Source organism: Aotus nancymaae, unplaced genomic scaffold (assembly GCF_030222135.1).
Source record: "Aotus nancymaae isolate 86718 unplaced genomic scaffold, 86718_ANA_hifiasm-v0.15.2.pri h1tg000046l, whole genome shotgun sequence".
NCBI lineage: Eukaryota > Metazoa > Chordata > Mammalia > Primates > Aotidae > Aotus > Aotus nancymaae.
The window spans coordinates 20,811,782-20,835,657 of NW_026988460.1; the positions used below are offsets into that span (position 1 = coordinate 20,811,782).

General features: G+C 42.2%; 2 protein-coding genes across 2 annotated transcripts in view; both read right to left on the reverse strand.

The window, feature by feature from the left end:
* LOC105731273 (ubiquitin-like modifier-activating enzyme ATG7) overlaps positions 1–23,876 on the reverse strand; it is a 144,335-nt gene that overhangs the window by 120,166 nt on the left and 293 nt on the right. Inside the window, 5 exon segments of the mRNA XM_064361979.1 lie at positions 5,697–5,740; positions 5,743–5,842; positions 8,058–8,174; positions 15,991–16,108; positions 23,593–23,657. Of these exon segments, the coding sequence (XP_064218049.1) occupies positions 5,697–5,740; positions 5,743–5,842; positions 8,058–8,174; positions 15,991–16,108; positions 23,593–23,594 (381 nt within the window). The 5' untranslated portion in view covers positions 23,595–23,657.
* On the reverse strand, positions 11,114–12,185 carry LOC105731253 (prothymosin alpha-like; the record flags this gene model as incomplete). Its single annotated transcript, XM_012472944.3, has 1 exon — positions 11,114–12,185. A coding segment is annotated over one exon (411 nt), but the record flags the coding sequence as incomplete, so codon positions are not given.

Sequence of the window (23,876 nt, forward strand, 5' to 3'; positions counted from 1 at the left end):
AGCAACAACCATACTTCATCCAAGAAGTGAGAAGAAACCAATCACAGATGCATTTGCTTTTGAGCTTTCATTTAAAGATCTTACCATTAGTGAACTGATAACACTTTCCTGGATGTCCCAGGGGCTGCTGAACAGGCAATCCTGCCAATCTCAGGAGGGGCTTCTCTTGTGCCTTCCTTTGGTAAAGGCAGAATTGGCTGTGTGACTTGGGGCCTTAAAACTCCATTTTTATGGAATAGCTGGAAACAGATTAATCCAAAGAAAATTTTCCTTTCAAAATGAAAACTGAAAAACATTCTAAGAAAATACAGTGGGAACAATTAGAACATGTGAGTAAAACTTAATGAAGCTTGTTTATACCCATCAACTCTTAGTTCTCACAGTCAAAGGGGGTGTCATTACTTTATGCTTATACACAATTGGGAAACTGAGGTTCAGAGGGTTCGGCCCATTAAGCTGTTGGGAACTGAAGTCTGGCCTTCCTACTCTACCCCAACACACTGGGAGCTGAGCAGAAAAAAATGGCTGCTTCCTTTATCACTATAGGAAGCATTCTGACTGTAGGAGGTAAGATCATTCACATGTGAAGAGGCTTTCATTCCCTTGTCTCTTTTCCATTCTCCTCACCTGCAAAACGCAGACAACACTATTCACTTCGCAGGGTGTGTAAGGATAGGTGATAGCACATATGAGTGACCAGCTGCATGCTGGGCACGTGGTCAGAACTCAGACCATGGCAGTCCCAGCTGTTGGTAGCTAGCAATATGTCCTCTTCAGGAGCAGATACCCACTCTCTCATAGCCAGCCAAGGATTCACACACGTAAACAGTACCTCCAGACGCAAAGCTCCCACTCTGACTTGGAACAAAGAGGACTCATTCACCTCCTGACCTTAACAATCTACAGATTCCCCCTTAGGCAGGCTAACTCCTGTCTTTTCCTTCATCTTCCTCCAAGCTACAGCCTCCAAGGGTCTCAGTGCTCTGTGCATCTCTGACATTAGATGCAGAACTGTGTGTAGATGTGTATTTGTCTGGGGTGAGGATTCACTGCTTCCAAAAAATTCACAGACATTATGCATTTGTACCCTACTCCAAATTAAGAACCCCTGCTCTGAATTGGCCATGCAGATCACATACTTCCCCTGTATTCTGCCTCCCATCACATCAGTAACCATGTGTGTAACTCATTAGACACAAATTGAGGTGTATAGACAATTTGGGAAAGCCTTTGTAAACTACACGGCCTTAACCAGACAACGGAATGCTCACATTAAAGAGAAAACTTAAAATGAACCAATACTAAGAGCTACCCTCTACTCACTGAAGGCCTACTGTGTGCCAGGCACTGACCCAGGTGCTTCCCATGAGCAATCTCCAGTCCTCACAACTCATTTATGCATAAATTCATCTTTCCATTTCATTTTCACACAAGGCATGATGCTATATGATGCAGACACAATGGTGGGAAATCAGCCTGTCCTGGTGGAGCTTAACTTTAAATGGGAGACAAATATGTTAATCAAAGATCACTCAAGAAAATCTAAAATTATGGGTCAGGTCTGGTGGCTCATGCCTGTAATCCCAGCACTTTAGGAGGCTGAAGCAGGTGGATCACCTGAGGTCAGGAGTTCAAGACTGGCCTGGCCTACGTGGCGAAACTCCGTCTCTACTAAAAATACAAAAATTAGCCAGGAGTGGTGGTGGTGCATGCCTGTAATCCCAGCTACTCAGGAGGCTGAGGCAGGAGAATCATTTGAACCCAGGAGGAGGAGGGTGCAGTGATCCAAGATCATGCCATTGCACTCCAGCCTGGGCAATTAAAGTGAAACTCTGCCTCAAAAAAAAAAAAAAAAAAAAAAAGAAGGGATACACAGTGCTATAAGAGCTCATAACAGGAGGAATAAACCATTTTATAGCGGTCAGGGAAGGTTTCCTTGAAAGAGTAAGCACTTAATAAAGCAAAGGGGAGGTGTGGGAAGGGAGAGGTAGAAGTAGAGAAAGGAGAGAGAAAAGAGTTCAGGCAAAAGGTACATGCAAAAGCCATGTGGCAGGGAACACGGAATGACTTGGGGCTGTATCCCCACAGGGGCTGGGCCACACAGACTCTTGTAGGCCATATTAAAGAATTTAGCCCCTATTCTTAGAGCACAGGGAAGAAGACATTCAGGTGTTTCATTATGGTAGTGACATGATCAGATCTGCTTTTCTAAAGAAACTGTGGGGATGATGTGGGAATGAAAGGGAGAGGCCCAGAGGAGACACGAGGAGGCTTATTAGGAAGCTGCTGCAGTATAGCATAGATTGGAGTGGTGGCAGAAGAAATGCAAGGTGGCAGGCTGAGAGAGGTTCAGGACATGAAATCCCAAACACACGGGGTGGTAGGGGGCAGACAACTGTCCGGCAGGATGACCAGATTTCTGCCTTGTGTGTTGGGATAGAGGCAGCATCATTCTGAGCCAGTGAAGCCAGAAGAGAACCAGTCTTGGGGCAAAGATTATAAGGTGCAGAAGGAGGCAAGCAGGCGGCTGGATAATGTGGCCTGGGATCCAGAGGGAGGTTCAGGAGGTTCAGGCTGGTGGGAGAAGATTGAATTACTTGTGAGGAAATGGTTTCTGGAGCTGCAGGCACAATGAGATAACCCAGAAGAGAATTACAGGTTGAAGAGAGAAACTCACAGGGATTCCAACATTTCTCTATCCTACACATGAGGACACAGGGCTCAAAGAGAAGAAGTGACTTTCCAGGGAACAAAGTGCTAGTAGGAGGAGGAGGAGGCAGAATCGAGTAAAACGTGAAGTCAGAGCACAAGTGCAGGAGTTCATACTGAAAAGAATGCCTATTTCTGAAAAAAAAAGGGTGAAAACCTTCAAGGAAATGCCATGGCTCAAAGGGAAACTGGAATTATGCTAAAGAGAGTGAACAAGATTAATGCAATAAAAGCAAGAACCACTGAAAATGATGACGTCTAGATTTTATAGAAATTATTTCTCTGGGGTTCTGCCCTGCCCCTGCCAAAGACTTCTTTACTTTTTATACCAGTCCACAATTCTCCCTCTCTCCTCTCAGAATTCTCATATCGTGTGTCTCTTAAGTGTCCAGCATTACACTAAATGTTGAGGATGCAGAGTGGGGACAAACAAGATTCTGTGCTAAAGTTGCTCACAGGCTGAGGATATGGGGCAGGCAGAAAAGCAAATCAGCAATTACTTTGGAGACCAGTCAGTGCTAGGAGGGAGGCTGCTACCAGAACACAAAAGAGAGACATGAAACGGTGCAAGCAATCAGCCAGTGCTTCCCGGAGTGATGAATAGGAAAGGTGGGTTAGGCAGCAGCCAGGTGACAGAAGGGAGACAGAGATAGGTCTGAAGGCAGAGAGATGGGGGGAAAGCATGTGGCATTTGGAGGGCATAGGCGTAACCAGAGCACAGGATGTATCTTGGGAAATATCACATGAAACTGGAATGATGTACAGAAACTGGAACTGAAGAGACCTCAAATGCCAACCTAAGCAGTTTCAATGTTATCCTGAAGTCAACTGGAATCCTAGAAGAGTTTTAAGTAGAAAAGTTACATGATCAAATTTACACATAAATGCACTCCAGCAGCAGTATGGAGGAGAGACGGGAACACTCAGGGCCACAGGTAGGAAGGGCAACATGGAGACTATGAAACTCCTATGAAGTTGTCAACCTCCAAGGCTTCTGGTGATCTTTTACACAATAAGATAAGGCATAGACAACCAACCAAAGTATCACCCATATCATTTCTTTGACCTTATCTTCCATTACTTGAATTTCTAGTTAACTTTCCACAGGTCAATGTCTCATCTCCTCTAGAAGACCTTAGGTTGTGTGATAACAAGTACAATTGTATCTCAAAATTTCTGGCCCAAAAAGCGGTGTTTATGACATGCACTGAGTAATTCCAGGCTTTCCTGAGATACAACCCTAACCAAGTGAAAGACAATGTGCCTGAACCCAACAGGCAGAGACAGGGACTGGTGAATCCCCCAGACCACTTCAGAGGAGACCCCAGAGATTTGTTGTCTTTCAAAATACGCTGCTGTTGAAACATAAAGAAAGTGGATACATACTGAGCATCTGCTATGTGCTGGGCATTTCATTCACATTATGTTTAATCCTCACAAAACCTTATAAGGAGGTAGCATTTCCAACATTTAACAGATAAACTACGGCAAAGAAAAGTTATGCAGTTTCCCTAAGGTAAAGGGAATGGTAGAAAGGGCATAGGCTTCGGAATCAGACAATGTGGTCATGTGACTTTGAGTCTCAAATAGAAAATGCAGATACTAATTAACCCTAATAACTAACATCTGTTTCACAGAGTTATTATAAAATGATCAAGTATGTGAAAGTCCCTTTTTTAAATTAATTATAAAGCACAATTCAAACTCTTATCATTTTGGTAGAGTTGCATTTTGGGGAGGATCACTTATTTACCACATACAACCTGTCCTACGGTTTGAATGAATGAAAGAGTACTGTAAGTGTCTTTTAGAAGTGATCAGATATATGGGAATTTTATTGAGGGCCTCAGACAAGAACTAGACACTATGCAGACACAAATTCATAAGACTTGGGCACTGCCCTCTTGGAGCTTACAGTCTAATATGGTACAAAAAGGAAACTGTACAAAGTACTAAGACCTGCAAATGAGGATCAGGGAATAAATGCAGTGACTTCAGATAGGGATAGATCATGAAAATGCTTCACAGTGGAGATAGAATTTCAATAAAGACAGAGAATTTATTAGGGTTTTCACAAGTAGAATATGTTTTTGGAAGATAACACAAGGAAAAAGAAAGATACGAAAAAAGGTTTTAGGTGTATTTGATGGGAAGGGGGCGGAGATTCTGGAGAAAGATTAGCTGGAGCAATGCTTTATGAGGAAAATAGTGGAAAATAAGGCAGGAAAGGTAGCTGGGAGTCAGAAGGAAGACACCATTGGGCTCTTGGTCAACAAATGACATACTAAATGTAGGTAGTTCAAGGAGATTGTTCTATAGTAGTGTTGTACAAGATGGAAACAAGATTCTAAGTGTCCAGGAATGTGATACGAGGAATAAAAATGAAAACATAGGGGTAAAATATATCAGGAGGGAAAATGGGAATAACTTTAGCACTAATAGAGAGTAAGGTATCAGCCGGGCACGGTGGCTCACAGCTGTAATCCCAGCACTTTAGGAAGCTGAGGCAGGTGGATCATGAGTCAGGCGTTCAACACTAGCCTGGCCAACAAAGTGAAACCCCGTCTCTACTAAAAATACAAAAAGTTAGCTGGGTGTGGTGGCAGGAGCCTGTAATCCCAGCTACTCAGGAGGCTGAGGCAGGAGAATCACTTGAACCCGGGAGGTGGAGGTTGCAGTGAGTCGAAATCACGCCACTGCACTCCAGCCTGGGCAATAGTGCGAGACTCCACCTCAAAAAAAAAGAGAGAGAGAGAGAGTAAGTTATCAAAATTACTCTGAGCTGTAGCAGAGCTAGAAGAATCTGGAGGAGCTGATTCAATAACTGCAGGGGTGGGAGAGGGTAGAGATGAGGAAATGTTCTTAAACATCATTTGGAGGGCTAAGGAAATCTAAACAAGTTTGAATTTTGCAGTGGTCTATTGTAACATGAACTTCAGATTTTTTTTTAAACTATATAATAAAATGATACTCAAAGTTTATCTGACCTTTGTCCTTTGACCTTGGAAGAAATCACTGTAGCATTTAAGGAAACCAGCACTGTGTTCTCATCATACTTGATTAAGAAGTAAGGAAGAGCCGTGACTCCTTCTGTTTGACAAAGATTATCATATGTACACTCAAGTGCTTGAATCTGAAAACAGAAAACACACAGTTATTCTCTAGAAAATTACATATCTAGTTCTGGGCTCAAAACTAACTCAAAATAAAAGCCACCTTAAAACCAGAAGACTGGAAATGACTGATCACACTCCTGTTACTCTATTACAGCAAATGAACATAGAAGTGCCTCCAAATAATACCACTTAGCTTTTATATAACACTTCTGGGGGCATGGTGGGGTGCGTCTTAGGAGCACAAAGGGACATATTATGGTACAACATGGTGGTTCCCTAAGTTGTCAATCAGAGGTTTAGAGTGGTAAGCAAACATTCTTTCTTTCCTATGATAACCCAAAATGAATCTACCTCTGTTGAATTTTACCCTGAACCTTTCCATAATCTTCAACAGATTTACTGAGACATGACTAATATACCATACAGTTCACCCACTTACTACTTTTTGAGACAGGGTCTTGCTCTGTCACCCAGGCAATCACAGCTCACTACAGCCTTGACCTCCCGGGCTCAATCAATCCTCCTGCCTCAGCCTCCTGAGTAGCTGGGACTATAGGCACACACCACCATGCCCAACTAACTCTTTTGAATTTTTTTATAGAGACAGGGTTTCACCATGTTGCCCAGGCTGGTCTTGAACTCCCAAGCTCAAGTGATCTGCTCACCTCTGCCTTCCAAGTACTGGAATTACAATACAGGTGTGGGCCACTGTGTCTGGCCCAATTCACCCATTTAAGGTACATAATGCAATGTGTTGTTTGGGTTTTTTTAGTATGTTCACAGGGTTGTGCAACCATCACAGCAATAATAAATACAGAACATTTTTTTTGAGATGGAGTCTCACTCTGTTGTCAGGCTGGAGTACAGTGGTGTGATCTCCGCTCACTGCAAACCTCCGCCTCCCAGGTTCAAGCAATTCTCCTGCCTCAGCCTCCCGAGTAGCTAGGACTACAGGTGTGCACCACCATGCACAGCTAATTTTTGTATTTTTAGTAGAGTTGCAGTTTCACCATGTTGGCCAGGATTGTCTCTATCTCTTGACCTCGTGATCCGCCCGCCTTGGCCTCCCAAAGTGCTGGGATTACAGGTGGGAGTCACTGCACCCAGCCAATATAGAACATTTTTGTCCTCAACAAAAGAAACCCGATACCTGCTAGCAGTTAATTCTCATCCAAAATCCTTTTTCCCCACTTACATTTCATGGGAAATTAGTTCCACAAAACCACAATCTTGGATTTGTACCAAATAAAAAAAAAAATTTAATCAATAATGGCTGCTCCCTGAACAGCTCTATGGAAGCTCCCTGAATGACATTCAGTATTCAGGGCTTTCGTGATTACAGATGTGTTTCATGAATCCAAATCCTCTTGACATATAATCGTTGCCTTAAAACAATAAGAATTCTCTAGTTTAGGTTCTCTGTTCTACCAACCTGATTATTTTAACTGCTCTTCTGGGGACCATCTGTAATGACCTTATTATCTATTCCAAATGTCACTGACTAATTCTGTATGTACCACTCCAGGTAGAAAAGTTCTGCAACTTGGCACCAGGATAGGAGAATGCCTTTTGTTTTGTTTCAAAGACTCTTTCCCAAAATATATTGCCTTATGTTTCCCCACATTGAAATTGAAGACCACGTTTTAGTAAATTATTTTGGTGTTTCAAAATGTTTCTAAAATTCCCCCTTACTGGCTTAGCACTTCACCAAATACCACTGAGAACCTGGAAAATTACATCTTCAAAATAACTTTACAGACCAGGCAGGGTGGCTCATACTTGTAGTCCCAGAACTTTGAGAAGATAAGGCAGGCAGATCTCTTGAGCCCAGGAGTTGAAGACCAGTCTGGCCAACATGGTAAAACTCCATCTCTATTAAAAGACAAACATTAGCCAGGTGTGGTGGCATGACCGTAGTCCTACGCGCTCAGGAAGCTAAGATGAGAGGATCACCTGAGCCTAAAAAGTTGAAGCTACAGTGAGCTGTGATTGTGCCACTGCACTCCAGCCTGGGCAATAGGAGTGAGACCCAGTCTCAAAATATGTATATACACACAAAAAATGACTTTACAAACATTATCTAAATAAGTCTGCTCCTAGCACCACCTTTGGAGGATTCCAGTTACCAACTCTTCAACCTGAGAAGGAACTGTTTGTTTTTGGCGGGAACCGGATAACTACTCTTGCACATTCAACCCAATTTTATGTGTATTTTAGTTTATTTGTTGATACCTGTTTTAGTGAAAACCTTTGATCCAAACCCACTGGCCCCTGAATGAGAGGTGAACTCTCTGGAAGACAGAGGGCAGGATAGCAAAACCAATAGTAGAAGTGGTATTTCTTTAGATCCTAGAATGAAAAATATAAATAGGTTATTAGAATAGCACCATTAAGTTAAGCTGAAATGCATCTATTAATGTAGCTTCTCAAGGCCAATTAAGATAGCAAAGCTGATGCAAATAAAATATGTCCAGCTTGTCAAATATCCTCATCCCCAACAGAACTCATGATAGAATACAGGACTTTTGTATTCTCAGATACCACCATTAATAATATGAGGACAAACATAATATACTTTATTGGCTACTTGCTAACAGAAAATATGCAATAAGTAATTGATATTATCATCATCATCCTTTAATCTACAAAACTACCCTGGGAGGTAATTATTATTATTCCATTTTATAAACAGAAAACTGAATTTTACAAAGGGGTTAAGAACCTGAACAACAACAAAAAAGATGGTAAGTGGTAAGTGGAAGAGATCAGAACTCTGCTTCCAAAACTTAGGCTTTTTTCCACTGACCAAACATATTCAATGTACCATCTACAGAAGCATAACCACAGTTACCATTCTCTTCACAATCAAATAAATTACATGTTATTAAGGAAGCTGTGCTATTCACTATGCACGCCTGAAATAATACAATATTGCTTTTGGAAATGCCTTAGTGGATTTAAGTCAACAACTATCAAGCCCTTGCTATGTACAACGCAAAACATAAGACACTGACAATAAGATGAATAAATCCTAGGCCCAGACATCAGGCAGCTCACTTTCTGGATGGAGCAGAGATAAAGTGAGTGCATGGTTAGAGGAGAAGCAAGGTGCATGGGTGAATAAGAGAGGTTACATTTTCATGAGTGTATCTGACCGATCCCCCCACCAGGGGAGGTGACCCAGGGGAAAGGATTTGTGAGGTTGTCCCTGACACTGTTCCGACTCAGGTTAATGGCTCTTGCTTCAAAATTCCTACAGCTTTTGGGGCCTTAATCATTGATGGTAGCATTCCAGACTTATGCTGGTATTTGGCAGCTGGCCTAAAAGCCTGTGACCACTGAATATAAATTCAGTTTATGTAGTCAATTAATATTTCCTTTTGAATCTTGCTAAGAATTAAAATTGGATGGTTGTTAGATGACTTTTTATTGAGATATAATTCACAGCCCATAAAATTCACCATTTTAAAGTATACAATTTAGTAGTTTCTTTTTAGTATAGTGATATGGTTGTACCATCATCACCATTAATTCCAGAATATTTTCGTCACCCCAAAAAGAAATCTCATACTTATTAGCAAAGACTCCCCATTCCCCCTCCTCTCATCACTTGGCAACAACTAATCTATTTTCTGTCTCTATGGATTTGCCTATTCTGAACTTTTCATATAAATGGAATCATACTAGGTGACTTCTAAAATGTAAATGTATATATAAACATGTGTCCAGATGAGAAAGTCTAGTAATTGTAGTTTCTGTGGTCTGTAGTTTTGCTATACATTGATCATCTAAGAACAAATTCCCTCTTCACAATGGCAAAATGAACTGCAAAATTGAAATTAATGAACTGTCTAGTCCTTTGGGTCCTAAAAACAGCAGAAGGAAAGCAAAAACACCTCCAGAAATTATTTTCTCTTCCTTGTACTTAAATGATTTGTCATAACTGATCTTTAGTAAAAGGTTAAACAATTCAAGATGAAGGACCTCATAAATTCTTTTTTTTTTTTTTTTTTTTTTGAGATGGAGTTTCACTCGTTACCCAGGCTGGAGTGCAATGGGGCGATCTCGGCTCACTGCAACCTCCGCCTCCTGGGTTCAGGCAATTCTCCTGCCTCAGCCTCTTGAGTAGCTGGGATTACAGGCACACGCCACCATGCCCAGCTAATTTTTTGTATTTTTAGTAGAGACGGGGTTTCAACATGTTGACCAGGATAGTCTCGATCTCTTGACCTCGTGATCCACCTGCCTCAGCCTCCCAGAGCTGGGATTACAGGTGTGAGCCACCGCGCCCGGCCCCTCTTTTTTTTTTTTGAGACAGAGTCTTGCTCTGTCGCCCAGGCTGGAGTGCAGTGGCATGATGTAGACTCACCTCAACCTTCGCCTCCCGAATTCAAGCAATTCTCCTGCCTCAATCTCCCGAGTAGCTGGGACTACAGGTGCATGCTGTCATGCCCAACTAATTTTTTTTTTCGCATTTTAGTAGTGATGGGGTTTCACTTTGTTAGCCAGACTGTTCTCGAACTCCTGAGCTCAGGCAATCCACCTGCCTTGGCCTCCCAAAGTACTAGGATTACAGGCGTATGAGCCACCAAACCTGGCTGGACCTCACAAATTCTAATATTTATCAGGTCATCTTCAAAGGCCAAAAGGCTTGCATTTCTTTTATTTACTTATTTATTTTGAGACGGAGTCTTGCTCTGTCACCAGGCTGGAATGCAGTGGCGCAATCTCGGCTCACTGCAATGCCCACCTCCTGTGTTCAAGAGATTCTCCTGCCTCAGCATCCTGACTAGCTGGAATTACAGACATGCGCCACCACACCCAGCTAATTTTTGTATTTTTAGTAGAGACAGGTTTCACAATGTTGGCCAGGATGGTCTCGATTTCTTGACCTCATGATCCACCTGCCTTGGCCTCCCAAAGTGCTGGGATTACAGGTGTGAGCCATGGCGCCCAGTCAAGGCTTGCATTTCTTAGGATTCTTTTCAGGATACAAAGGACCTCCATTAAATTAAACATAAAATCCTTAGTGTCTGAAGATTTTAAAAGACAGAGACTTAAATTTTTTTTTTAAGGCAGGCTAACAATGCTCAGTAAACAAGGCAACGAGACCAACACACATACTGACTCTAGGTAAACCTTAAAACTTTAAGTAAGAGCTAATGTTATTTTTCTCATTAAATGCAAACTGGCAGTATGTTCTACTAATGAGAATTCTTGGTACAGAAAGTGTACTGATGCTCAAGTAACTAGAAATCTTTTTTTTTTTTTTGTTAGAACAACTCAGCAAAATAAAATTCCTGTTTATTGTTGGACAACATTGTTTCACACATACATCAAACAGGCCAAAAAAAATAAACAGCAACTTCATAGACAAAAAAGGAAAAAAAGGAAATCTTTGAATCTTTGGCCTTTTAACCATCTCATACAAACCAACTACTTATAGTACAGCTAAGTACATACACAACAAAGGTACTGGAATGCTCGGAATACGATTGTTTTTCTGTTGTCGTTTTCGCTTTTTTTTTTACAAGTTTTTTTTTCTCCTTTGAGATTATAATGAACATGGTCACACCACAAGTAAAGTCACAAGTAGGACAGAGAACACTCCGAAGGCTGGTTTGGTCATCCGAGATCATTAAAAATGGCTGACCCTAACAATATGTACAAAAATATAAAATGTAAATTAAAAATACAAACAAATTTCCTTTTTAAAGTACTTTTAAGAAAAAAAGCAGGGCCTTGGAAGTTCTGGTTCTTTTTTCCTCCTCTGTTGCAAATTCTCATGGTTTGGGTTGGGTAGTGGAGAGCGGGTGGCATCTGCGGGTGGCACTGCCCGCGGTGGGCGGGCGGGCCGGCCTCTCTACTCGAAGGTGACCACGTTTAGATTCTGAGACGGTAAGTGGAGGGTGAATAGGTCACGGCGGCCTTTTTTTTGTTGTTTTTTTTTTAGTTTAACTTTTCCTTTTTTGCTGTATAATCATCCTCGTCGGTCTTCTGCTTCTTGGTATCAACATCATCATCCTCATCATCTTCAGCTGCCCGCTTGCCCGTAGCAAACTCAGCTTCCTCCTCTTCATCTCCATCCTCCTCCTCACCATCACCTTCTTCCTCCTCCTCCTCTTCCTCCCCACCTTCTTCCTCTTCTTCATCTACCTCATTGTCAGCCTCCTGCTCCCCATTTTCCTCATTCTCCGCATTACCGTTAGCAGGGGCATCTCTTCCATTTTCCGCCTCTTCCACAACTTCCTCCTTCTCCTTCAAGTCCTTGGTGGTGATTTCGGAGCTGGTGTCTACCGCTGCGTCTGACGTGGTGGGGCACGCCGGTGACCCGATGCGGGGGATTAAAAAGAGAGCGGGAGTTCAAGGACTCTGGCGATAAAGCTGCCCGAGTCTGCAACGGACGGTGGAGGAGGCGCGCGGTGGAGGCGGCTGCGGCGAGCAAGGAGTCGGACGAGGAACAATGCAAAGATGGCTTTTCAGAGCAGCCAGTGGGGCTAGAAATCTTTAACTAGCAATACTTACAATTTATCCTAGTAAAGAACTTATAGAATTACCAAAATGTAAAGACAAATTATTAATGCCAAAGTGAGCCAAGTAATCTAACAAAGAATTTTTTAAACATTTTCCTGTCACTTCCACTATTACATAGAAAGCATCATAACTTGTTAGAAAATGTGTTCCTTGTAGATTGCCACCCACTGGTCTTGTCTGATTTCTATCATACCCTCCTTTGCCTTGGGCAATAAATCAGAGCCCTCCTCTGCATCTGGGAGGAACAGTGGGAGGTTGGGGAAGAACTGGCAAAAAAAAAAAAACCAAAGTGGGAAAGAGGATTAATATCCAAAGCTGATGATGCTGTGGTGAAACAATGCACTTAATACACAGCAACATTACTGTGTTTATATGCCTGCTCCAATGAACTTATTCTAAAGAAGTAAAATGAGCAGGAAAAAATATCAATATGGTCAATACTGTATATTTTTCAATATACTACAGTTTTTTTGTTTCTTTTTTTTTGAGACAGGGTCTCACTCTGCTGGTCCAGGCTGGAGTGCAGCAGTGCAATCATGGCTTGCTGCAGCCTCAATCTCCCAGGCTCAGATGATCTTCCCACCTCAGCCCCAGTAGCTGGAACCACAGGAAGGTGCCACTACACCCGGCTAATTTTTATATTTTTTGTATAGACAAGGTGTCACCATGTTTGTTGCTCAGGCTGGTCTCAAACTCTTGGCCTCAAGTGATCTACCTTCCTCAGCCTCCCAAAGTGCTGGGATTACAGGCATAAGCCAATGTGCCCAGACTGGCATTTTTCATAATAGAATATTAGAAATCACCTATATACAATAGGAAATCTATAGAACATACATTTGACAGAATGTTATACAGTCAATATAATAATAAAAGATATAAATTAGTTTTATATACACAGATATATGTATATATATACACACCTGTGTGCGCTGTGTGTGCATGAGTGTTTGTATAGCTGGTATCTGTGTGTGTGCATGAGTGTTTGCATAGCTGGTATCTGCGTGTGAGGATGTGTGTTTGTATAGCTGGTATCTGTGTGTGTGCATGCACACATGCACACGCGCACTGGTATCACTATAACCAACCTTTACCTTTTCCCTACTTTCCCCTCACTGAGGCCAGGTCCTTCGGTATACATCCTACCCCTTCTTCACTGGGCAGCACCTGTTACTCCAATACGATTTCCTTTTCAAGGCTGCCCTTAATGTTCATTTAATTAGATTTTGCTTATAGAAAACATTTTTTGTCTTTAAAAACAAAAAAAAAACAAGGAATTGTGTGGTCAAGCTATGCAGTGTAATTTCCTCTAATCCAGAAGCCCCTTTCCTTTATTCGGATGGACCTCTGTAGGGCAGTATTTAACAAAAGCATTACCACCAATGAAACCACATTCCCTGAACCTGACTTTATCATGTCCTGAATAAGAGGTGGGTCGCTGTGTTATATAAACTATGCAGTTACTGCCAATATGATCTACAGGGATGAATTATGTTAGCACTGGTAATAGGTGTCAGCACTATCTGGCCTCTAATCAAATGAGCATTAACAGCTATAATTTAAATAACAGAAGGTAGCAGCTTCGAAGAGGAGAGCAGACTGTTCTACTGGTACACTGGGCTGAGCCAGGGAATCTCACCAGCCTCCGTGCAACCAAGAGCCCATTATTTACTGCAAATGTCAAGAGGAGGAACTCATTGAGGAGTACAGGGTTTTCAAGAGCAGCGCCTGATTTTATGGATTCCCATATCTGCCAGAAGAAGAAAAGCGTCAAGGCAGGTTACCAGGCATCTCTGAGCTTCTCACTCTCAGGCGAAGTGTGGAGCTGAAAAGCAGGCTCTTCTTTCCTACAGGCCCAGCACTACTTACCCCAAACAATGAAGTGGGTGGTTACCTAACTCTTCCCACTTCACACTGCCTCTCTCCCAGCCACACTCCCTTCAGCGTCTAAGCCAAGTGAGGGAACCCAGGTGCCTCCTCTCAGCAGATTTCGGCAGCACAGACGAGGCAATCAGGCCATTTTCATGCCTCCACAATCTCCTTCAGCAAATATTTATTTATTGTCTACTATCTACGGGCACATCAGGGTTACAGCAATAAAAGACACAGTCAGTCCCTACCCTCAAGACATTCGCAATCTAGAGAGAGAGTCTGGCATACACGTGTAACTTCAGCGCCATGTAGGATTTGCTGTCAAAGAAGTAGGTAGAATCTATGGGAGGAATTCTCTGAAGACTCAGCTGGGGAAGTGGGAGGGTAAAGAGCCTGGAGGGGGCTCTCACAGGAAGTGCTGTGAAATATACACAGGGGTTTCTTAAAGCCTTGAAATTATCTTGCCCTGAGAGATGAAGAAAGAAGAACAAACTTCAAGTTTATGTATACTCAGCAAGTACTGAAACAAGGAGCAAATGCTGGTGCTGGTCAGCAGCTGCGGATCACAAGATGTTTTTGTAGCTAAGATTTGTAGCTAAACTTGGTGTTACTAAGCAAGACAAAACAGTTGCACTAAGTATGGGTGTAAGAGGGAAGTAAGCAAGCAGAAGTTCCTGCTACTGACATACTGGCCTTGGAGGAGCTAGATCACTGAAGAGAGGCCCTCAATTTCTGGTAAGCCAAAGGGGTGTGGGGCAGGAGGTGCCAGAAGAACTCTGGGCCCCAGTTGAGGGGTGGGATATTTCTGTGGGGAGGAACCTGCTTTTTTCCAAGACGATTAAGGCCTGACCCAACTCTTTGGAGACTCCCTTTCAAATGTGCACCTAAGGCAGGAGTCCCAGGAGCAGTTAAGCCACAGGGCAAGAAAAACCACCATCCTCACCATCCATCCCAAGGGATGCGAGGGAAGCCAGTCTCGGGACCTGACCACTGCACCCACAACAACAAGACTCATGTTGTAATAAAGACTGGTGTAAAGACTCATCAATTAAAGGGGTGAGACAGGATTGAAATAAACTGCCCCCACCTCCCATTTTAATTCCTCTCACTAACTCCAATGTAAAGAAGCAAAGGAAAGACATTCCAGGAAGAGAGGACATTGTGTTCCCAAGGAGAGAGGACAGAACAGAAAGTAGGTGGAGGGAATTACATGTGATTTGCTGTGACAGAGTCAGAGAATGCAAGGGCAAGACTTACAGGTCAGAAGGGCCAAAGAGGTAAACAGGGTCAGGCCACAGAGGCCTTGAAAATCAGATGCAGTAGATTAGATAAGTGAAGACACTGGAGAGACTACATGATAATCTCCTATGCCACCATGTGCACAGGATTGCCAAGGCTCTTCCAAGGTACAAGGAACAGAGTGCCCAGAGGCATTCAGCCACAGAAATGCAACTCTCAGAGGTCTGGTGGCTTCAAAATACTGGCTGGAGATGAGCATCAAACTGATTACTTAACCTCTGCCCTGCCTTGTTATTTCCAGTCTATCCCAGGTGAGAGCCTGGATGTCCTCTCCCTGACCTTCCTGCCAACACAGGAGACAGCTGGGAGTATTCTCTCTGGGGAAATATACCAAAGCCCACAAGTGTCTTTAAGTTCCTATCATATGCCAGTTTCTGCAGCAGAATCATGTGCCTGATCGCAAACACTGTACCTGCCAGGACCACAGGAAATATGACACATACATCACATTTTCCCAGCTAACCTCATTTGCTGCTTGTTCCAAAAGGAGCTTCTTATCTGCAGTCTTGAAAAACTCGAGTGTGTTGGTGTTATACAGCGTTCCAATAGCTGGGCAGCAGCGGGCTGGGGTGGGAGCACTCCTAGATACAAGAGAAACATGGTTAGCCAGGCACAGTTGGGACTTAGAGAGCCAGAGAAAGACAAGTCAACCACCACGGTAGTGGGAGAAAAGGGGTATTGCTCTGTAGGGCAAACAGAAGATTAACTGTATGTTTTCTTGGAAAAAGATGAATATCATCACTCAAGGACTTAAAAACAGGCACCATTCCCCTCCAAAAGCCTATATATTCCCTGTACTCTAACCTATGAGGATGCTGTTCTTCCACCGTTCCCCAAAGAGAAGTTCATTTCCTATTTTTTCTTCTTTAACATCTTTTTTTTTTTTTTTTTTTTTGAGACGGAGTTTCACTCTTGTTACCCAGGCTAGAGTGTAATGGCGCGATCTCGGCTCACCACAACCTCCACCTCCTGGGTTCAGGCAATTCTCCTGCCTCAGCCTCCTGAGTAGCTGGGATTACAGGCACACGCCACCATGCCCAGCTAAGTTTTTGTATTTTTAGTAGAGACGGGGTTTCACCATGTTGACCAGGATGGTCTCAATCTCTTGACCTCGTGATCCACCCGCCTCGGCCTCCCAAAGTGCTGGGATTACAGGCGTGAGCCACCGCGCCCGGCCCCTTCTTTAACATCTTTAACCAGAAGGAAATATTATCTGTTGAGCCAGGAACTGTGCACAGTTTGAATTCTTGTAACAGCTCTTTTCCCCCATTTAAAGGTTTAAGCAACTAGCCTAAGGTCACATAATAATAGCCAGAGCTTGAATGTAAAACAAGAACTAGCTGAGTCCAAAGGTACTGTGCTGTGCCCTCCCCACCTCTCAGACCCTCCCAAGCTTCAAGGACCTGCTCTAATCTCTCCTCTTCCAAAAAGCTATCTCCATTTTCTCTGCTAAGAGTTGGTACATAAAACTCAGCATAATATTTTCGAGCATTTTCAAGAACTACAGTCATACCCACCCAGCTGTAGGACAGTAAGCTCCATGAGGACAGAAGTATGTGTTCTCATGACTGTCCTACAACCTAGCCCACCCCCAACGGGGCTCAGCACAGACCTGTTGTTGAGCAAGGCCCTGATGGTTGAGTCTCACAGACAAAATCTTTCACACCGGGGCTACCTGTCAATCTGTCATGCCGCCAGGTTCACACACTCTACATTGCCTCCAAAGGCCTCACAGTCATCAGAGTAAGCAAAGTCAGGAAAAGAGGAGTTGATTCTGAATACGAATTCAGATGTGGACAAATCTGGTTTCTTCTCTGAAATGATTAACTTGCACTTCAGAGGTTACAGATGTTACATGAAAATATTCATTTCATTAGTAGCCTACTATTGCTGTCACAACTAAGGCAGAGAGAATGCCTTTTTACTGATTGCACTGATGTTAGCTATATGGTTTAGAAGAACCTGTGTCTTTTCATTTAGATTCCATGTAAAAGTGGGTTTATGGGGCTGAAGGAGTAGAAGTCTAAACCTAGAACAGGTATGAAGGGGTGCAACGAATGACATAATTCTGTGAAATGCTGTCTTTCAGGCTCAAACGCCAAGTCCCTGGGGAGAGCTAGCTTTCAATGGCCAGAGCCATCCCTTAAGAGCTATGAGTCAGCAAATCACAAGTGGTTTGTCACCATGCTCCTTCAATAAAAGAATATTTTTCATCCAGGTGAGATGGGGACATCCAAGCTGTCTTGAAGAGAGAAACCACAAAGGGAAAAGATTAAGCCCAGAGGAAAGGCAAAGAAAGCAGAGCAGTTGGTAAACTAGGCCTTCTACATTCAGGCTTGGCTTTATGAAACTGCTGCTGAAACAGGATGTGGAAACAGAAGGAAGGATGCTATGATCTAATTTGGACACAAGCACAGAGGAGGAAAGTGCCCTTCCTCTCAAACTTCCCAGGTGTGTGAGAGCCATACCAAAGCTGCACTCTGTGAAAAGAGAAAACTGCATACCAAGAGCTCAAGCAACTGCAAGATGGCTAGGCTCGTAGGAGCATCAGCACTTATGCAAGTTAATTAGCCAGGACAATCTGAAGCTTCAAAGGAGAAGCATTTTTCATGACTAAAGTTCCATCATGGAAGGTGACAGGAAAATGAATTTAAAAAGTGATAATGAGAGGGAAGGAGCCTGAGACTTAGAGACAAGAGAATTTAGTTCAAATCTTGGTTCTGACACTTACTAGTTTAGTTTCCTATGGTTCCATTTATATGAAATGTGCAGAATAGGCAAATCCTCAGAGACAGAAAGTAGAGTTATGGTTGGCTAGGACTGGCGAGTATGGAGGAGGGGGGATAGGGAGTTACCACCAAGGGTATCTTTTTTGGGAGATGGAAATTTTCTGGAATTAGTAGTGATGGTTGCAAGACTCTGTGAATCTACTAAAAACCAATGAATTGTACAGTTTAAAGGGGTGAATTTTATGGTATGTGAATTATATCTCAACATAGCTGCTAAAAAGAATCTGAATTAGAAATTTTCTCCACATACTAAGACCAAGAGTGAACTCACAATCATATACATACTAACCTGTAAAAAACAGATCTTACAAAGGCCAGAAGACTGGACCTGCTTTGAGGATATTACAGCTAGATGCTTGGCCTTCACTCAGTCTCACAGTGATGACTCAGGAAAGTGCTGGGGCTGTGTTGCACCAGTTATTTACACTTGGCCAACAGGCAGGCAGGTGGTCAGAATGGAATAAATCCTCTGGAAGAGCACGGTGCTCTTTATACCTGGAGGAATCTACTTCACACATAGCTTCACACACCCACAGGGAATGTTGGGAACCCAGAAAGTCACACTTAATTGGGGGTCATGCTTCTTTATTCTCTCCAGACTTCCCTAGCAATCACGGAGTTTCTGTTTGTAACAAACATTCTCTAACATGGTCCACTGGCATCTTTCCATCAACCACACTGCATGCCATTTTGACAGCCATGCACTTAGACCACTTGTAATTCAATTAGATGGTTACTTGAGCAAATAGTACACCCCAGATCTGTGTTGGGTGTTGGTAATATAGCAGAGAATAAGACAGACACAGCCTCTACCCTGTACTTACGAGTTGGTGCATATGACTCCTACTTCCTTCACTACCTTTTCAGTTCTTTGAGGGCAAGAATTATGCCTTCGATTTCTCTAATTAGGTCCAACTGGAGGCTTACAAAAAAAAAATATTTCTTATGAATAAAGACAAATATTCTTCAAGGGAAAGAAACCCACAGAAATGTTCTTCATTCAAATGTTGATCATTCGAGGCCCAGAGAAAGGAAAATTATTTTATTTATCAGCTTCACACTGGTATAGAGATTGTCAATCAAAATCTATTTTCCTCCTTGTCAGCAGAAATAGAAAGCATACATGATGTTTTTAGCTGGGTTCCATACTTCCCAGTCTTCTTTGCAAGACAGGTGAGGCCATGAGCTCTCCTCAGTAGAATCTGAGTATCCCTTCCCGCTAGGGCATTTAACAGACTGCGTGTCTCTTCCACCTATTTGCACCTTGGCTCTCTTTCCACATTAATCAGTTGTTACCTGAAAGTGACAACTGTCTTAATCAGCACGCAAATGCAAAGTCCTCAGGGATGATGGAGCCACAATACGGAAGAAGACTGAACCAGCAGCCCTGGGCTATTTGATGAGCAAGACATGAAATTCCTTTGTGTTTGGGCCCTTACATTTTTGGGTCTGATTCAGCAGGACACCCTACCTCAAGACACATCCTCCAGTTTAAGACAGCTGGTGCCTGATAAAACACTACTTGACTGACAATTTATCTAATACAATTCAGAGAACAGCATCCTTGTGCTGCTGCCTGCAGAGATCCATAAGACTCCCAGGGACTCAAAGTAAAAGGGACTTACCCTGTGCTATGCAAAGCTGAGATACTCCTGACAACTACAAGTGAGTACTAGGGTTGTTAGCTCTTCAACTGTATCTTATTCCTGTCTCTGTGCCCAGCACCTTGCACATTCTATTATCAAGACACAGAGGAAGCAATCAATAAGTTTTCCTGAGATAATGATTACCTCTCCACGCTTATTACAGCACAGAGCCCACTATAATGCAAAGATTTGCCTTCTACTTCTCTCTCTCATATAGTAGAGGAGCTCTGGAGAACGTATTTCACAAGTCTTTGTATTCCTAATACCTACACATTTGCACATTGTAGATATTTCTTCTTTGATAAATAAATTCATAAAGAATTTCTCTACTAACCCATGCAGATATATAGCAATCAAAACAAAGATGGGGTAATAATAAAGGAAATAATTTGGAATAAAGAAATCAGGTCTTCTGAGAAGTCCCAAGCACTTTCATTAAACTTCCCAGCCATCCTCATAGGGACTCAGAAAGTAACAGACTTTTAAAACTGGAAGGAACATTAGAAAGCAAGAACCCATTTTAAAGATGAGGAAACGAAAGTTGAGAAAACTAAAAGAGCTTATTGAAGAAGGACAATTAATTAGCAATAGATTCCAAGTCTTCAAACTTCAAATCCAGGGCTATTTTCAGAACACTGGGGACCACGTCTTATTCCTGCTCACCTCCCACTGTCTACCACAGTGCCTTGCACACTGAGGGTATTCAATGGTTAAAGAAAAACTATGGTGAGTGAAAATGAGCAATTTGTGTGAAAGTCATAGCTGCAAGATCACAGATTTTCTTATCTCTTTCAATCCAAATTTTTAGATTACTGAAGTTTAAGATGCTCATATTTTGTAATAAGTTCAAACCTAACTTCTGTGAACTGCTTCTTTCTAATTATTCTAAAGAATAAAATTATTAAAGCCTTAAAAAACAAACAAAACTTCAGTACAGCAGAAGAATAAGGACAGGAGTGAGGTTAGTCTGAGACGAATATGAGGCTCTCCAGATTACACAAAACAGACTGTTGATGCTCCCCACGTACCATCTTCACACAATTTGATACTTGTACATGTCCAGTATTTTCCTTGCTATATCTTAATGGCTCCAAAATAAGTTAGTTTGCCAAAACAAGAGAGAGATTATTAGAATTTAATTTCTTTTGACAGGTAACCACAAGGGATTTACGATGGAGCAAGAAAGCTCCGAAGGAAACAAGAAACATCAACACATACATTTTTAAAGATACGAATACTAACATCATTGTGGATGTATGTCATGCTTTCAAATTTTGCAAATGGATTGAGATAAAAGAAAAAACGTGTTGATTTTCTGAGATTAAAAAAAAAATTCTAGGGACATCTTATTTTAAATACCCTAATATTTGACTATTGCCACTTTCAAAAGCCAGAAAGATCTTAAAGACTTCATCTTCCTAAAATTCTCCACCTTGATGCTGCTGAGGTATAATAAGCAGAAAAACATTGTAGCCTTTTTCAATTCTCAATAATCTTAAAGGCCCTCAACATGGTTTCAGCTCCACCCTCTTTCTCAAACTGAATTCTTAAGGACCACTAAGACTTAATCAACAAACACAATGGCCCTCGAATTGACCTCTGTGCTTCTGACACTGCTATTTTTTCTTTCCTTCCTGAAAACATTTCCTTCTTTGGTTTCTGTAACACTTTTCTGGTTTTCCTCTGACAACCCCTGTGTCCTTTGCTAGTTCTCTATGTCTTTCACCTCCCTAATCAGAGGCATTCACTGTTTGCACCTTTTGTTCTTTTTTTATATATATACAGAGTAATGCTCAGTCACCCAGGCTGGAGTACAGTGGCATGATCTCTGCTCACTGCAACCCCCGCCTCCCAGGCTCAGGCCATTCTCCTGCCTCAACCTCCCGAATAGCTGGGATTACAGGTGCCTGCCACCATGCCTGGCTAATTTTTGTTATTTTTAGTAGAGACAGGGTTTCACTATGCTGGCCATTCTGGTCTTCAACTCCTGACCTCAAGTGATCCACCCGCCCCAGCCTCCCAAAGCGCTGGGATTACAGGCATGTGCCACCTTTTGTTCTTAAACTATACAGCTGCTCCTTGACTTACCATGTCCTGATAAACTCATCATAAATTGGAAAAATATCATAAACCAAAATTCTATTTAATACACCTAGCCTGCCAGACATCACAGCTTAGTCTAGCCTCCCTTAAATGTGCTCAGAACACTTACATTAGCCTACAGTCGGGCAAAATCATCTAACACAAAGCCTGTTTCATAATAAAGTGTTGAATATCTCATGTAATTTATTGAATACTGTACTGAAAGTGAAAAACAGAATGGCTGTATGGGTCCACAAAGTATAATTTCCACTGAATGTGTATTGCTTTCTCACCATCATAAAGTCACAAAGTCATTAAACCACCATAAGTTGGAGACTATCTGTATTCTCTTTCTCCTCTACCTGAATGTCTCCCAAATCTAGTCTAATCCTCTCTCCCTGACTCCAGTTCCTCCTAGACATTTCTAATAGACACTGTCATCCAAACTCAACATATTCTAAGCCAAATTTGTCTCCTCCTAAATTTGTATCCCCCTCCTGGTTTCTCTGTTTCTGTAGAAGATAGCAAAATCCCTGTAGCTACTCAGACAAATTTGAGAAATATATTTATAAATATACTTTTTTCTCTCAACCCTGCTTTCTAAATTTGGCTACGTATGACCCTGGGCAAGCCACTTTTACCTTTCGTTCCATGGTTTCCTCATCTGAACAAGAGAGAAAAATCATACCTGGCAAGTCTGAAGGAACAGATGTTTATGAAAATGCCTAGCTAATTAAGTGCTCAATAAATGTGTCTCTTGGCTGGGTGTGGTGACTCAATCCTATAATCCCAGCACTTTGGGAGGCCAAGGCAGGCGAATCACTTGAGGTCAGGATTTCAAGACCAGCCTGGCCAATATGGTGAAACACTGTCTACCAAAAAATACAAAACTTAGCCAGGTATGATGATACATGCTTGTAATCCCAGCTACTTGGGAGGCTGAGGCACAAGAATCACTTGAACTCAGGAAGTGGAGGTTACAGTGAGCTGAGATTATGCCACTGCATTCCAGCCTGGGCGACAGAGTTAAGACTCTGTCAAAAAAAAAATGTATGTGACTCCTCTCTCCAGCAACTGCCCACAGCTCCCAAACAGACAAAAAAAATTCTTTGAGGATATATCTGTCATGTTCCTTTGTATACCACCATAATACCTTGCACGGTGGCTTGTATACAGAAGTTGCTTAATAAACATTCATTGATCAATGCCCATGAACAAGCAACTAAAGGAGTAAATCGAGAGGTATCAATAAAAGATCACAAAATATTAACTACAATCAAAACCAAGAGGGATATCATCTATGTCTCATTCTAGATGGCACCTGGTACCTAATAGACTCTGATAAATATGTGGTGAAAAATTAACCAGACGGACCTAAGCGTCTAGCACTCATCTCTATGGGAGGTATGAGAATCGTGAGGGGCTGACTCTGCTCACTGGGTGCTTCCCTAGTTCCTCCTGTGGTCCACCTATGAGGGAGGTAAGCATGCTCATTCCTCGCCAAAAGCAGTGTTCTTTACTTCAGATTTTGAACAAATAAATACTCACATGTCAAAAGCACTCCAGTTAAGTTAACTCCAATGTTAAGCGAGCTGGCAGCCCAGCAGAGTCACCTGGACAGAAGCATTATCACATTTTCAATGCGTCAGAAATAGCAGCATTCATAACAAAAATATGAATAGTTTTGTTCTCTTTGTTGAGCCCAAGGCACCCCATCCAATTTATGATTATCTATGATACATAGATAATATGTGTATGGATAGATAACGGCAGAATGTGAAAGAGTTCTTGTGAATATGAGATATTTGCCAAGAATATAAAAAAGATTCAAT